At 35.4% G+C, this 15,766-nt stretch overlaps 2 protein-coding genes and 1 long non-coding RNA gene across 3 annotated transcripts in view; 2 read left to right on the forward strand and 1 right to left on the reverse strand.

Annotated features, from left to right (window-relative positions):
- Positions 1 to 4,247, reverse strand: part of LOC107686799 (activin receptor type-1B-like) — an 8,020-nt gene extending 3,773 nt beyond the window's left edge. Inside the window, exon 1 of the mRNA XM_016483915.1 lies at positions 4,157 to 4,247. Coding sequence (XP_016339401.1) covers positions 4,157 to 4,220 — 64 coding nt within the window. The 5' untranslated portion in view covers positions 4,221 to 4,247. The remainder of the gene's footprint in view (positions 1 to 4,156) is intronic.
- LOC107686800 (uncharacterized) overlaps positions 1 to 5,406 on the forward strand; it is a 16,939-nt gene extending 11,533 nt beyond the window's left edge. Inside the window, exon 3 of the long non-coding RNA XR_001634071.1 lies at positions 5,396 to 5,406. This is a non-coding gene — a long non-coding RNA (uncharacterized LOC107686800). The remainder of the gene's footprint in view (positions 1 to 5,395) is intronic.
- Positions 5,407 to 12,103: 6,697 nt separating this feature from the next.
- The window catches only part of LOC107686787 (protein-glutamine gamma-glutamyltransferase 2-like), a 9,175-nt gene continuing 5,512 nt past the window's right edge, over positions 12,104 to 15,766 (forward strand). The window contains exons 1-7 of the mRNA XM_016483902.1: positions 12,104 to 12,124; positions 12,794 to 12,973; positions 13,140 to 13,382; positions 14,114 to 14,232; positions 14,318 to 14,446; positions 14,531 to 14,708; positions 15,493 to 15,628. Coding sequence (XP_016339388.1) covers positions 12,118 to 12,124; positions 12,794 to 12,973; positions 13,140 to 13,382; positions 14,114 to 14,232; positions 14,318 to 14,446; positions 14,531 to 14,708; positions 15,493 to 15,628 — 992 coding nt within the window. The 5' untranslated portion in view covers positions 12,104 to 12,117. The remainder of the gene's footprint in view (positions 12,125 to 12,793; positions 12,974 to 13,139; positions 13,383 to 14,113; positions 14,233 to 14,317; positions 14,447 to 14,530; positions 14,709 to 15,492; positions 15,629 to 15,766) is intronic.

Genomic DNA, 15,766 nt, shown 5'->3' on the forward strand with positions numbered 1-15,766 from the left:
AAATAGTTCCGATCAAAGCCACAGCAGAACTGTTGTGTGTCTCCGAGCAACACAGCGGTGTTTCGTTACTGAATGAATCCACGTTTTTGAATGAATCGAGTGAGTCAATGATTCAGTGGCCTTTCATAAGTACAGTCACTTGCCTCTTTTCTGAATAAATCAGCCATTTGTATGAATTGGTTGAATGAATGACTCACTCATTAAAACAGACATTTGCCGCCACCTACTAGTGGTTTAGTCATATTTCAAAGTATCATTGCATTTTTTTCAATATTTATTTGTATGTTTAAAAAAAATGTGTTATAAAATTATTTATGCATTTGAAATTTTGCAGTGTAAATGCATTTATGGCTCCTCAGCTTCATCAAACTGTCTGTGTAAATGCATCTAATGCCACTTCAGATGCAGCTTCTGTTTCCTCAGCAGTGGAAAGATAAGAGTTTGCTAATTTCATTTGATTGGTAACAACTCTACAGTTTCTTATTATTCTAACTGAATTAATTGAAACAAAGTAAGAATTTGATGTGAAAGATGACATTTAATAAGGTTAGGGGGACAAAAACGACCATTTATAAACATAGTGGGAAATGACATCTGTTTTGCTACATACAGCAACTCATTTTAAGTTAACTATTTCTTCCTCTTTCCAGTCACAGAGCACTTTATTTTGAGAGTTGTTTAAGTGAGAGAAAATCTGTAACTTAGTCCAGATTGGGGGAATTGTAATGCTTAATAATTTCTTCTATTATGTAAATACTTTTTGCATTGAAATTTGCATAGATTTTTGTTTGTATATGCTGTCAATTATAGTTCTTAGAAAGAAAATCAGAATCTGCAAAAATAGGTATCGGCAGGTCACACTTCCAAAAAATCGGAATCGGCCAAGAAAATTGCAATTGGTGCATCTCTAATATTTTCTAAAAACTACTTTTAACTGCTTATAAACTACTTTTTAACTTACCATTTCATCCTAAAATGATAAGCATCTTCTTAGAGATGGTTTTAAAGTGTTGATAGCCCAACTGGCCTCGGCCATGCAAGCATTTCACTCACATTTGCGACTAAAAATAAATGTGCAAGCTGTAAAATTTATTTAGGAGCATGTGTGCGAATTAAAAAGTCCCTCTGTTTTATGAAATTTTAGCTCATAAAACGCCTTAACTATCTTAAATTAAATAACAAACATCTTAAAATTGGTGATGGAAAAAAAACAGGAATTGCTAAACAGCTTACACATGCTTTTATTAATCATCAAATATATGATTTCATTGAATATATGAGTGCTGCACATTTCATAGTCAAAACGTGGCACTGTTGCGCATTCAACAGGATCGCGGTTTCAGAGCAATCAATTAAAAACATGCATTTATGCCAAGCAATTACTTACAATGAAATTATGACAATGTTTAATTCTTGGTTTTTATATTGTAATATTTTTTAGACATGAATGAGCAGCCAGCAACGCTAAAGCATTTCAAAATAAAAGACCCGGTGTATTTTGACAATATGCATATGGTGGGAAAAAGTAAGCATCAAACAGCTACTGTTGCAGGCTAAAAACCCTCTTCAAGTTGTTGCATCTCCAAATCCACTTTTAATGATCATGAAAGCCAAAGATAAAAATAGTCACTTGCTGACCTCACTGACCATCTTGACCCAACACTGGAGTTTTAAATCAGCCACCAACATTTACATAACACCTATTTATTTTCAGCATCTCTGCCTGCCCTGATAAATATTAACGTGAACTATGCCAGTACACTAAGCCAATTATAAAATGTTACATTAATAAAAACTATAAAAGATTTGCATACAGAAATCTAAAAAGTACTTCAGCAACAGCCTGTTTTATTACAAGGGTCAGAGGATATGAATAAAGTTTCTGGTACAGGAAACCATGACTAACAAACATGACTAGAGATTTCAGAGGAAAAAAAATAAAATGCTACTAAACTGTAAAGCACGTCTTCACTAACTACTGGCAGTCCTATAAGTCATGTAACAAGTTGTGTAAAAGAGTTATGCAACAGCTGCGAGTCCCTGAAGTGCAACATTCATTTGGCGCTTGATTCATTCTCTGGTGAAGCTCCTACACAATGATATCATCATTGAGATATTTTTCATGGCATATGGATAATTAGAAAATGTGAACTGAAATTTGAAAAAAACTGCAGTGATTGTGTCCAAAATGTTCTCTGTTTTCACAGCGCTGAATGCATGCGGCGTGTTGCATTCGTAGCGTGACTGAACACAGTTCCAGCTCATGCCAACATGCCAAGCCAAAAACATGGAGCGATTAAACAAATGAAGCCTGTGATCAATTCACATTAAGAGGATCTTGTTTTATGGTATACTCTTGCAGTATTGCCCAGGCTGTTTCTACATTTTCTGCTTTCAGCAACAGACAAGCACAGGACTTGTTTATTAATCAAAGTGTTTGCATGTATGTAGGTCACAGCAGAATGTATAAATTTAGCATGTGAGCTTGGTTTTCCACTGAACTTGTTTCATTATTGCATGTATAGTGGCATATTAGTTGACAGACAGGATTTCCTGTTATTTACACCCATTCACACAATATGACGTAAAGAGATGCTCCATCATCATCATGGGAGTTTCCCCTTGGGCTACGAACTGAGTGAAACTACTCGAGGACAGGTGTTATGACGCTGCCATTGTGGTCGATGTCACATTTGATGGCAGAGATTTAACTCATAAGTCTTTTCTGATAGTGACAGAAGGAAAAAAAACAAACATTCAGTTCTAAATGCCAATAAAAAAATTCTACTTACTCATACAATCATGCATTAATGATCGCAAAATAATTAGGCTTACCAATAGTGGTCGACTGATATTGTTTTTTTGACAGCCGATGCCTATATCTTGGAAAGCAGAGTGGCCGATGGCCGATATAAAGCCGATATCATTTTATTTATTTTAATTAATGTCGCTGTCAGCGCAGTCAAAATAAAAGTAACAAACAGGAAAACATATATCGGTTGACCACTACTTACCAACACGGAGGAGAAAACATGTCCCATATCCCTCTGCTGTTAAATTCAAAGTTCAATCAAACTCTGCAGTATTTTGGCGCAAGAGTTTAGTGCAGAGCTGGGGGCAAAACTGTGTATTTTACCATTTTTTATATGCAATTAATCTTTTTGCGTAATGCCAAAATATGCCTCTGCAAATTGAACGCAATTTAATTGCGGACATTTGCTTAATAATACATTTTAGTACTGCATTAGTTTGCAATTTGATGCCAAATGTTTTTAATTTCCATTCTGTCTAAACCAATAAAAAAAAAATAACATCAAAACACATACCAAACACCATTTAGCAAATAACAGTAATAGTAAATGATAGTGCATAGTATTGTATTGTAAACAGTATTGTTACGCAAAACAGAAGCTTGATATCACTGCTAAACTGGCTTCACGACACCACATCCTCAAACTGACATGTACTTGTTTGTACGTGCACATGTACACAGGTAAAGTGCTGATAAATTTCCAAAATAATGTCCCAAACACCTTATTTGATTAGACAAGATGTTAAACCAAAATTAGGTTAACAATTAACCTTTTTATTTTCTAGACTAGACGTCACTTGCTGAATTAAAAATGCACTGCAGTGAAGTCATGTGAAAACAATGTAGCATACTGCTATTTAAAAGGTTTTATATACCACATCTCATATTATTTAATAAAAACAGTAGACAGTATACAGTGTATATTGTGCAGTAAACATCCATCACTGCTATTCACAAATGGACCACACACACAAAAAAAACCACCCGTTAGTGTGATTAAATATTGCATAATACTTCAGAATCTTGGCAATTTTACAGGGAATAACAACATCACAAAATTGCAGCATGGACATGTCAAAATGCATAATTGTTTATAACAGTCTACAATGAGTGGAAAAATTTGAAGCAGGTCCAATGACCATCACATCTTTTACTAAACGTCTAATGTTGCTCACAAAGTTGATTTTATTTTTTTATTTCTTGTAACACCGACTACAAGACAAAGCCTGTGTATTGCAAACTTATAACTTCGCTCCTGGGAAAAATCGACCCCCCCTGCTCAAAATACTATGCCCACGGATGTCAACAAAACACTGCTGGAATGAACAAACACTTCATACTCACCTTCACACGCTCCGTTCAGTCCTGATAAAACGGTCAAGAGTCGCAGGATTCGCCGTGTGTCCATCCTCACAGGACTCCCATCGCACTGAGAATGCGCAATATACAGGTATATGCTGGCCCAACATGGACATATACTAGCTTTAAAAGAAACATGAACTCCTCTACGCTTGACCCCCTTTATATTAGAAACAAGATTTTTTTTGTGACAAATTTAAACCATTTTCAGATGTTTTTTATTGTCTACACAGTAAATACATGCATCACTCCAAGATCATAGATATCATGTTGGAGAATTAACTTGAAGCCTTTATCTATAATGCATTATAAAAGTATTTTAATGCATTAATTATGCTTTGCAGTGCACCTTATAATGCATCGCATGATCTCATGAATAACTGTAACCACAGATATAAAATATTATAATACTTATCTAGTCATTGTTACACCTTGAGAAACTATAAAGCTTTTTAATTGTGGTTATAAGTATTTAAGAAAACATATAATGCATTACAACATTTTATAATGCATTATACATATAAAGGGTTATGTTTTTGCATAACTAAATTCACAAGTAGAAAAGAACTAAAGCAAATAGTGTTTTCTTCCAGATTCAAAATGAGTTCTTGGTCATCATTAACACGCCACAAGTGGCCACGGTGATCTTCACGAACCCGTTCAGTGTTGCAGTGAGCGGAGAACTGACCGTATCTTGTTCAGGACTCTTGGAGGAGAAAGCTCAAATGAGGTGCGTAAAGTGTGTCGTTTTAGTCTTTAAAGCTCTTTTCTGAGCATCAACAAATGAATCACACAAATGACTTTTTTTCAAACAGATTTTCCCAAATACTGGTTTGCCATTGGTCAGCAAACATATAGCCCCGCCCCCAAACACACACCATTGGTTGATACAATGTCTCAGGCTGGTTGGAATGCTCAAATAAACAGAATAATGTTTAGAAAGTGTCACACACTCTAAAAAATGCTGGGTTAAATACAACCCAGTGCTGGGTAAAATAGGGACAAACCCAGCAATTGGGTTGTTTTGACCCAGCGGTTGGGTTACTACCCAGAAGGTTGGGTTAAACATTTAACCCAACCGCTGGGTCAAAACAGTCCAATTGCTAGGTTTGTCCCTATTTTACCCAGCACTGGGTTGTATTTAACCCAGCATTTTTTAGAGTGCACTGTTATAATTTCCAATAAAAAAATCAATCTTTGAATCTGCATCATTAGCTTATACAGTATGAGAGAGAGTATTTTAACATCCAAAAATGACACACAGCACCCTGATATTTAATCCATACTATAGTGCATCCAGTTTTTTACTACAATAAAGCCACATTATACATCACTGTCATTAAAAAGTGATTTTTAATCAGTGTGCGAAAATAGAGCACTTTAAGTATATTATGGAAGTGAAATTCTTTCACCTGGGAAGAATCTTACACGGTTTAAAATAGATCCCATAATAAATTTAGTTCACATGCCTGATGAGTGATTCTGATGGGCGTCAAACAGTGGAGTTCATACAGTTTTCAATCAGTGGGAGGGGTTGTTTCTGAGATTTTTGACATGATTATCTTTGACATCAGTTTCACTGCTACAGTGTCTATTAGAAGTGTCAGTACACACTTGTTAGTCAGCATTTCTGACGCAGTTCTGTAATCATATGCATATCACAAAAACACATGTGAGTTCTTTTGTGTGTTAAACCTCCAGATTTACACCATGATATACACTTTAAACTCTTGTGTAAATCACTAAACCTAAACATGAGCAGCAGTAAAAGTGATGCTTGCCTGTTTTTGTTCTAAACGTTCTGTGTTTTATATTTCAGGCTTATGATTCAACCTCGAGAAACTATGAAAAAGCCCATCAATTTCACTCAGAGGATGGCGGGTGCCAAGATGCTTTCTGCTTGCTTAGTGTCAGAGAATCCTCCCACCGTCCTGCACGGATTCAAGACCACCAATGTTCAAGCATCTTAGAGTCACACACCTTTAGAAATGATAGTGAACCCTCATGAAGGGCTGCACTAATGCTTGAAGCACATTTAGAAATAATTGCTTTCTAAACATTTTTTTTAATATCACTGTGAAATCTGACTTGATTCACTGACTTGTTTTCAAGATTATTTAGGCACAAGCCTGAAAACAAAGCATTTCCATGCATTATCCATGTTTGCGATCTGTTCACATGCATTCTCCAGCAGAGGGCAGACTAGTTAAGTCATTCACAGCAAAGACTGTCAGCTTCAGTGAGAGCAAATATTTCAAATACTGACATGCTGAACAGGACATGTGACATTAAAACTGTCCTGGAAACCCTCCCCCCACCCATTGCTTTAGTGTTAAAACATAAAATTGAGCTAAAAGCTTTCATCTTAAATTCTCTCACCATTATGAGAATCGGTAACAGTGATATAGCTAAACAAATATCTAAACATTCGTAAGTGTTCAAGTGTTCTTCCTTAAGAATCAAGATGACATAAGATGCTAAGCCTTGTTTTATGAAAAAACATAAAAATTAAGTGAGTCTTGCAGAAAACAAAAAAAGAATATCCACCAAAGAGGCAAGATAAATAATTAATTTTCTCTTTGAATTCAATCTTTTTCTTAGGTTGTATGGTCATTGTGTAGAACTCCTGTGGCATTAATCATCAGTTTGTTCAGTCCAATCCTTCATCAGGTCATTTGCTATAAACTGACAATTTCATCATCATCTTCACACGCTCCAGACTCTTGCGGCTGTGTGTGTGTGTGATGCATTGCCAATGCTGGCAGGATTTCTTCATGACAGATCCTCCATGTAAAGTTATATGCAAATATATGCGCACAAGCCCCACAAACATGCACAAACAATGCATATGTCATCGTTGTGTAATGTGTAATGTGCTGAAAAGTCTTGACAAAAGTTCAATATGTCAAAAAACTATACCTCAGTTGAGTTATTATTTTACTCAACACTGTCTGCTCTCAACACAACACTGGGAGAGAGAGTCATATACTGTCTTTCACCATTTCAGATGTATGTCACACATTTTGAACTCATATTTTCAGATGTTTGTATCATAATTTTGACTTTCTATCTCAGAATTTCTTAACATCTCATAATTTTGACTTTTTGTCATGATGATTTTTTTTGTCATAATTTTGACTTTTATGTCATAATTTAAACTTGTCATAATTTAAATTTATCTTATAATTTTGACATGGTAATTTTAATTTTAATCGGTTTAAACCGTTTTTTTGTCATAATTCCATTTTATCTCAGTTCAAATTTAGTATCTCATTATTACAATTTTTACATAATTTAGACTTTTGTCAATTATTATTTTTATTTCATAACTTCATGATCTTTAATAACTATGACTTTTATGTCATGATTTAAACTTGTAATAATTTTTAATTTCTCATAATTGTGACTTAGTATCTCATAATTTCAGGGGTTTTTTTGTACAATTTTGACGTTTATCTCATAATTTAACTTTTTTGTAATAACTTTCAACTTATATGACAGTTTCTAATTTTTTAAGTTTTTAATTTCGACTCTTAATTATGACTTTCTATGTCAAAATTTAAACTTAAATATGACATTTATTTCATAAATATGATTTACCAAGCTACGAGAATACTACGAGCTACAAAATACTTTTTGCGCACAAAGATAATGACTTTTTTTTCAATAATTTCTTCTTATCCTTGTCAATTAACGTGCGTTCAGGAGAGTATCACAACACATGGTGCTGCTAACACAGGAGCTGGCGTTCTGACGTAGAACCTGGATTTGCTGTGCCTTGTTTGCAAGCAGAGGAATGCAAACACATGCATCGTTTTACTCATGACAACATGCAGCAGAGGCTGGCACAGAAGATAAGAAATTGTTGAATAAATTCATTATTTTTGTTTACTTTGTACACAAAAAGTATTCTCGTAGCTTCATAAAATTAAGGTTGAACCACTGATGTCACATGGACTATTTTAACGATGTTCTTGCTACCTTTCTGGGTAGTCAAATTTGGTCACACTTTTATTTTAAGGTCTAATTCTCGCTCACTTTTGCTTCAATAAACTCCTAATTTGCTGCTTATTAATAGGTTTATCTCATAATTTAACTCTTTTGTAATAACTTTCAACTTATATGACAGTTTCTAATTTTTTACGTTTTTAATTTCGACTTATCTCAAAATGATGACAGTATCTCATAATTTTGATTTTCTGTCTTAATTATGACTTTCTATGTCAAAATTTAAACTTAAATATGACATTTATTTCATAAATATGATTTACCAAGCTACGAGAATACTACGAGCTACAAAATACTTTTTGCGCACAAAGATAATGACTTTTTTTTCAATAATTTCTTCTTATCCTTGTCAATTAACGTGCGTTCAGGAGAGTATCACAACACATGGTGCTGCTAACACAGGAGCTGGCGTTCTGACGTAGAACCTGGATTTGCTGTGCCTTGTTTGCAAGCAGAGGAATGCAAACACATGCATCGTTTTACTCATGACAACATGCAGCAGAGGCTGGCACAGAAGATAAGAAATTGTTGAATAAATTCATTATTTTTGTTTACTTTGTACACAAAAAGTATTCTCGTAGCTTCATAAAATTAAGGTTGAACCACTGAAAAATAAAAAACTGAAATAAGTACATTGCATAACTCATTACTTAGCTGGAGCACCTTTACAGCCTCAAGTCTTTTTGGGTACAGTATGATGCGACAAGCTTTGCACATCAGCATTTGGCAATTATCTGTCATTCTTCTCCTCATCTCTTCACCTCTCAAGCTCTGTCAGGTTGGAATTGGGCAGACACACATTTTCAGGTTTCTCCAGAAATATTTGATTGGGTTCAATCCCAGGCTGTGGCTGGGCCACTCAAGGAAATTCGAGGTTCTGAATGCTCTGGACAAGGTTTTCATTAAGGCTATCTCAATATTTTAGTCCCTCAGTCCCTGCCGCTGAAAAACAGCCCCACAGCATGAGGCTCCAGCACACTTTACTCTTTGGATGGTACTCTGCAGGTGATGAGCTGTGCCTGGTTTCCTTCAAACATTATGCTTGGAATTGAGGTTCATCAAACCAGACTACAAGCAATATGAATGCTCCTGAGCTAAATTTCAGCTTTGCCATTATGGTGTATGGAGTGTAGAATAATGTGGGGAAAAAAGTAATTTAAAGCAATTTAACATAAGGCAGCAACATAACAAAACATTTAAAAAAATGAATACATTTGCTGTCCCCTCAAAATAACTCAACACACAGCCATTAATGTCTAAACCACTGGCCACAAAAGTGAGTACAACCCTAAGTGAAAATGTCCAAATTGGGCCCAAAGTGTCTATATTTTGTGTGGCCACCATTATTTTCCAGCACTGCCTTAAGCCTCTTGGGCATGGAGTTCACCAGAGCTTCACAGGTTGCCACTGGAGTCCTCTTCCATTCCTCCATGACGACATTACGGAGCTGGTGGATGTTAGAGACCTTGTCTTCAGTGTTGTCACATGAAAAGATATAATAAAATATTTACAAAAATGTGAGGGGTGTACTCACTTCTGTGAGATACTGTGTATATATATATATATGTATATATACACACATTTTTTTTACACTTTTTCAAAAAGTGCACCTATGTACTTTATCTCTAAAAGTTGTATATTGTAACCTTAAATATATTTATTAATACCTCCAGTGTGCATAGTACCATTTGAAAGAGTACTGCCCCAGTGACAGCTTTTGTATCTTTTGTTTTCTGAGATTGTATTGTATTTGATTTGTCTTTGTTGAAACAAGGTGTTTCTGGACCCACACACCAGAAAGGTCACACTTTGGATTTGGTGTTTTCACTTGGTTTTTCTGTGACTAATCTCGAAATCTGTGACACTGTTATCTCTGATCATTGTCCAGTGCTTTTTGACTCTGTGCTAGCTTGTACTCTGCCCAAATCCTATCATTTGCCATGTTTTATTAGATATTTTAATTCGTCTACTGCCAGGTCTTCTAAAACCTTTAATGCTTTTACAGGCCTTTTCTCTGGTGTCAATCCCAATGAATTGGGAAAATCTTTTTAATGAATTGAAAATCTTTTTAACAGCAATTGCCTCATTTGACTCAATTGCCCCTGTGAGGTTACAGGTATTGAAACAGTTCAGCCTTGGTTAAATGGGCCCACTTGTTCTCTCAGACAGGAGTGTGGGCGCGCTGAGCACAGATGGAAGAAAGACAGACATCAGATATCATATGAAATCTTCAGGCAATCCTTCAAGCGGAATCAGGGAGCTGTTAAGGAATCACAGTTGAAATACATGTCTGATTTAATTGAACAGTCTGGTTTCAGGGAACAACACAGTACTCACGGTTACCAATGACATTTTTCTCACTCTTGACTCTGGTTCTTGCTGTATTTTAATCCTGCTCGTTGTAAGTGCAGCATTTGACACAGTAGATCATGAAATCCAGTTACAAAGACTGTGCTGATAATGTAAATAATATCTGATAATATCTGTGCTGATAATGTAAATACCACAGTTTTTTCCTAATACGTACAGAGGTTGTTTTATGTCATATACAGTATTTCATAATCCTCCTACTTAATGAGAGTGTCATAATCAGAGTCCCTCGAAAAATGGGCAGAGTGAATGAGTGATCTGGGAGTGAAACCAAGCACCACACCCCCTCCATCGCTTATCCGTTATATATCTGTCATGAGTTGTTATATATTCAGTCTCACTGGTGTGAGTAAGGGCATGTAATCTCAGTGATCTCAGGCCCTTTCCATGACTGTAGACACAATGACATGCTTTATAAATGCAGACTATTCACAGTCTATACGATGCAGAGTCATAAAGCTCTCAAGCTAATAACACTCAAAATTCTCTAAGGGCTGAATTGCACAAAACCTGTTTCAATCCAGAACCAAAAAAAAGATTGCATTGCATTGATTGCATTAATTTTGCTTAAAGAAAACATCTTTCCAAAAGTCTTAAAAAAAAAAAAAACTGTTAAGATTGTATTTTCCATTTTTACATTCAATTCTCACACTGTAATGCAAAAAACAAACAAACAAATAAATATTATATTATTTAATTTGTAATTACACATCAATATAACCTGTTATACTGCCTTTATTTATTCTGCTTTAAATAAAATTATTTGTTTTTTTTCTGCCTGTGTGTTTAGATTTAAATTAGCATTAATTAATTGCTACTTTTTTATACACACACACACACACACACATACATTATTTATATGAGCACTCTCATATACCACAATAGCCATTAGTTGCTAAGCAATTCAGTCAAGAGTACAAAGGCAGAGCTCTGGTTAAGCATTAAAATTTTATAAAAAATATAAAGTTATGAAACTTTCCCCTCAGCCAAAAACATTGTTTTGAAGTCTAAATCACGTTCTTACCTTAAAAAAACGGTTAAAACTACATTCCGTGGCATAACATCAGATGTTATTTTATTATTATATTATTTATTAAATTATTGTGGGTTTGGGCATCCGCCATGACACTCGCTGTGAGAAATGCTGCAAACAGCGTGATACAAATGGTGAAACGGCTCATCCAATCAGATTTGAGGACCAGAATGAATGAATGAATGAATGAATGAGCATACATACATACATACAGAAATAAATAAATAGCATAAATAGCATATGTTAGTATGATGAGGACATGAAAAATATCCTGCATTGTAGGTATAAGGCATTAGTGATAAATGACACAGATGTCTGAGCTTGCACATTCTGTATCCACCTGCTGAAACACAGTGCTCACGTATGTACGATTGCGTAATTGTTTGAGGTGTTGGTTCTTTTGATTGTAACATTCCGTGTCTTTACGTGAATGTGGTCTGGCAACGTTGGTGAATAGGGAGGGGCAGAAGGATTCCGTATAAAAAGCACAATAAACGAAGAATTTGAATCAAACAGCAAACCACAACATAGCATCATGGATGGTGAGCTCCTGAATTTTAAATGATTTCTGGCTTTTATAATTTTTTTTATTTTTTACTGTTTTACTTTCAAGACGTTTTGCTAAACCTTTTACAATAAGTTCTTGAGTTATATTTATTAGCCTATTGCATCTGGCAACGTTGGTGAATAGGGAGGGGCAGAAGGATTCCGTATAAAAAGCACAATAAATGAAGAATTTGAATCAAACAGCAAACCACAACATAGCATCATGGATGGTGAGCTCCTGAATTTTAAATGATTTCTGGCTTTTATAATTTTTTTTATTTTTTACTGTTTTACTTTCAAGACGTTTTGCTAAACCTTTTACAATAAGTTCTTGAGTTATATTTATTAGCCTATTGCATTTCATCTTTTCTTAAAATAATCAGATTATTTTACTTTACTATTTACTCTGCTATAATAAATGATTAATTAATTGCTATTAACTTTAAACACTTAAACATAATTAAGTTCTATTTTTGTTTGCTTAAAAACAGCTTTTTTTAAAGATAATTTAGAACACTGTTTATTTGAAAAATATTGGAAATGAATTAAATTATATTTAAAAGGTATTTCAAGAAATATTTTTTCTTGCAATTTTAAATGACTTATATTTTTACATAAAAACATTTGCAGCTGCCTCAAAAATAATTTGACCATTTTTGACACAGCGTTCAAACTTCGAAGTATCGACCTGCAACAGGTGCAAAACCAGATCCGGCACAAGACCGACGGTCTGAGTTCCAGCACTCTGGTTCTGCGGAGAGGACAGGCCTTTACAGTGACAATCAGCTATGATGGACGACCATTTGATCCACTGAAGGAAAAACTGATCTTCCGAATTGTTTTAGGTATGTTTGTGCATTTATGTGTGAGGGGGTTAGGTTTTGCCTACATTTAATGGTGACCAAATGTCCTCACAAGGAGAGTAAAACCTGACTTTTAAAAAAAAAATTGTTTAATTTTACAGCAATACATGCAAATGTAAAAGTACCCACTCCTCTCTCCTCACCGCAGGTCCGCTGTCTGTGGAGGTCCCGGTCTCCAGGCTCGGACATTCCTCTCTGACTCAATGGAGCGCTGTTCTGGAGAGGAGCATCCCGGACCCGACTGGACCCCATGCTCTATGGGTATCACTGTCCAGCCCTGCGTCTGCTTCTGTCGGTGTCTACACACTTCAGATGAGAGTCGAGACCCATTTGACTGTGAGAACACATCTGCTCGGCCAGTTCATGCTTCTCTGCAACCCCTGGTGCCCAGGTGAGTGCTGTCTGTGTGTCCATACAAAACCGAATGCCTTGATAGTACACTCTTAAAAATTAAGGTGCTTCACGATGCCATAGAAGAACCTTTTTGTCTAAATGATTCCACAAAGAACCTTTAACATCTGAAGAACCTTTCTGTTTGACAAAAGGTTCTTTGTGGCGAAAGAAGGTATTCTTCATATTACAAAAAGGTAAGAAAGAGATGGTTCTTTAAAGAACCTTTGACTGAATGCTTCTTTGTGGAACCAAAAATGGTTCTTCTATGGCATCGCTTGAAGAACCTTTTGAAGCACCTTTATTTTTAAGAGTGTAGGCTGTTACTTGGCAGTGGTCGGAGTGGTTTTTGCTGCTATCATTCTAATATGCTGATTTGCTGTACCGCTTGCTTCATTTTTTTGTTGAAACATTTTGTGACACATCTTATTTTTCAGGATTCTTTGATGAATAGAAAGTTCAAAAGAGCAGCATTTATTTGAAATCTAAATCTTTTGTAATGCCATACTGTCACTTTTGAACAGTTTAATACATCCTTGCTGAATAAAAGTAGAAATAAAAAGAAAAGAAAAAAGTTTTGAATGGTAGTGTAATTATACATTGCTTTTGCTGCTATTTCATACGCTGCTAAAATCACGGTAATGCATAGCCTCTTATCACTTACTGCTTCCATTTTTTGTCTTTACACAAAGATCACCAATAAAACAAACAAATTGTGGTGTTTTTCTGCAGCTGATTCAGTGTTCCTGCAGTCGGAGGATCTGAGGAATGAATTTGTCAGGAGTGATTTCGGCCTGCTGTTTAAAGGCAGCCTCGGGAACATCGTCTTCAGACCCTGGTCGTTTGATCAGGTGAGATGTTTGACCATTGACTGACAGCTCAGCACTGAAAAAATGGCTTCACATTAACTCCGGTCATGCATACATGTGTTTTCAGTATGAAAAAGGCATACTGGACATTTGTATGAAATTGCTGCAGCTGAGTCCTCAACATCAAGCAGATATAGGTAAAGATCTGCAGAACCGCAACAATCCGGTTTACATCAGCCGCGTGATCTCAGCGATGGTGAGGATCTGCTCTCATTCTCTCCTCTCTGCTCTCTCTCTCTCTCTCCATGTATTCATATAGTCTCTCTGTCTTTCTAAACAGGTGAACTCTAATGATGATAAAGGAGTGTTAATGGGAAACTGGTCAAATGACTACAGCGGTGGTGTCAGCCCTTCACAGTGGTCCGGCAGTGCAGATATTCTCAGGAAGTGGGCAGAAACACAATTCAGTCCTGTGAAATACGGACAGTGCTGGGTGTTTGCTGCTGTCATGTGTACAGGTGGGACAAATAGAAGTCATTACATTCAAAAGTTTTGGGTCAGAGCAATTTTTTATTTTTTTTTATGTTTGAAAGAATGCTTTAAATTGATCAAAAGTGACAGTAAAGCCATTTATAATGTTACAAAAGATTTGTGTTTCAAATAAATTCTGTTCTTTTGAACTTTCTGTTCATCAAAGAATCCTGAAAAATAAAATGTATCACAGTTTCTACAAAAATATTCAGCAGCACGAGCATGTGAAATGTTTCAGAAATGTTCAGTGTATTAGAAGGATTTCTGAAGGATCGTGTGACACTGAAGACTGGAGTAATGATGCTGAAAATTCAGCTGTGCATCACAGCAATTAATTATAATTTACAATATATTAAAATAGAAAAATGTTATTTAAATAATATTAATAATATTTCACAATATTGCTGTTTACTGTGTTTTTGATCAAATAATTGGTGAGCATACTGTAAGAGACTTCTTTAAAAAAATCTTACTGACCACAATCTTTTAAATGGTCGTGTGTGTGTGTGTGTGTGTGTGTGTGTGTGTGTATGTGTGCTTTAAAGGGCTAATTTACTTAAAAATCTCACATCTTTGCTGTGAAACACAAAAGGAGCTCTTTTTCATACAGTGAAAGTGAATGGTGATTTATAATACCACACTCAAAAAAGTCGTTTCATGGACTGGACAAAAATAATCACAAATAATGAAATTAAAAAACCACAATGACTATGTGGTAATTTAATTGGTGCTCTTGATGCTCAATATTAAATGCATTTGTTTGTGTGATAGTAATGAGAGCCCTTGGCATTCCGACTCGAGTCGTCACCAACTTCAACTCCGCTCACGACACAAACAGAAATATAGTGATTGAGGAATATTACAGTGAGATGGGGGAAAAATTACCCATCGGCAGGGATAGCATCTGGTAAGTTACGCTAAAATCCATATTTGATCCAAATTACAGTGAAAACAGTAATATGGTGTCATATTATTACAATTTAAAATACAGTGGGTACGGAAAGTATTCAGACCCCCTTCAATTTTTCACTCTTTGTTATATTGC

This window comes from Sinocyclocheilus anshuiensis, unplaced genomic scaffold (assembly GCF_001515605.1).
Source record: "Sinocyclocheilus anshuiensis isolate Anshui unplaced genomic scaffold, SAMN03320099.WGS_v1.1 scaffold958, whole genome shotgun sequence".
Classification (NCBI taxonomy): domain Eukaryota; kingdom Metazoa; phylum Chordata; class Actinopteri; order Cypriniformes; family Cyprinidae; genus Sinocyclocheilus; species Sinocyclocheilus anshuiensis.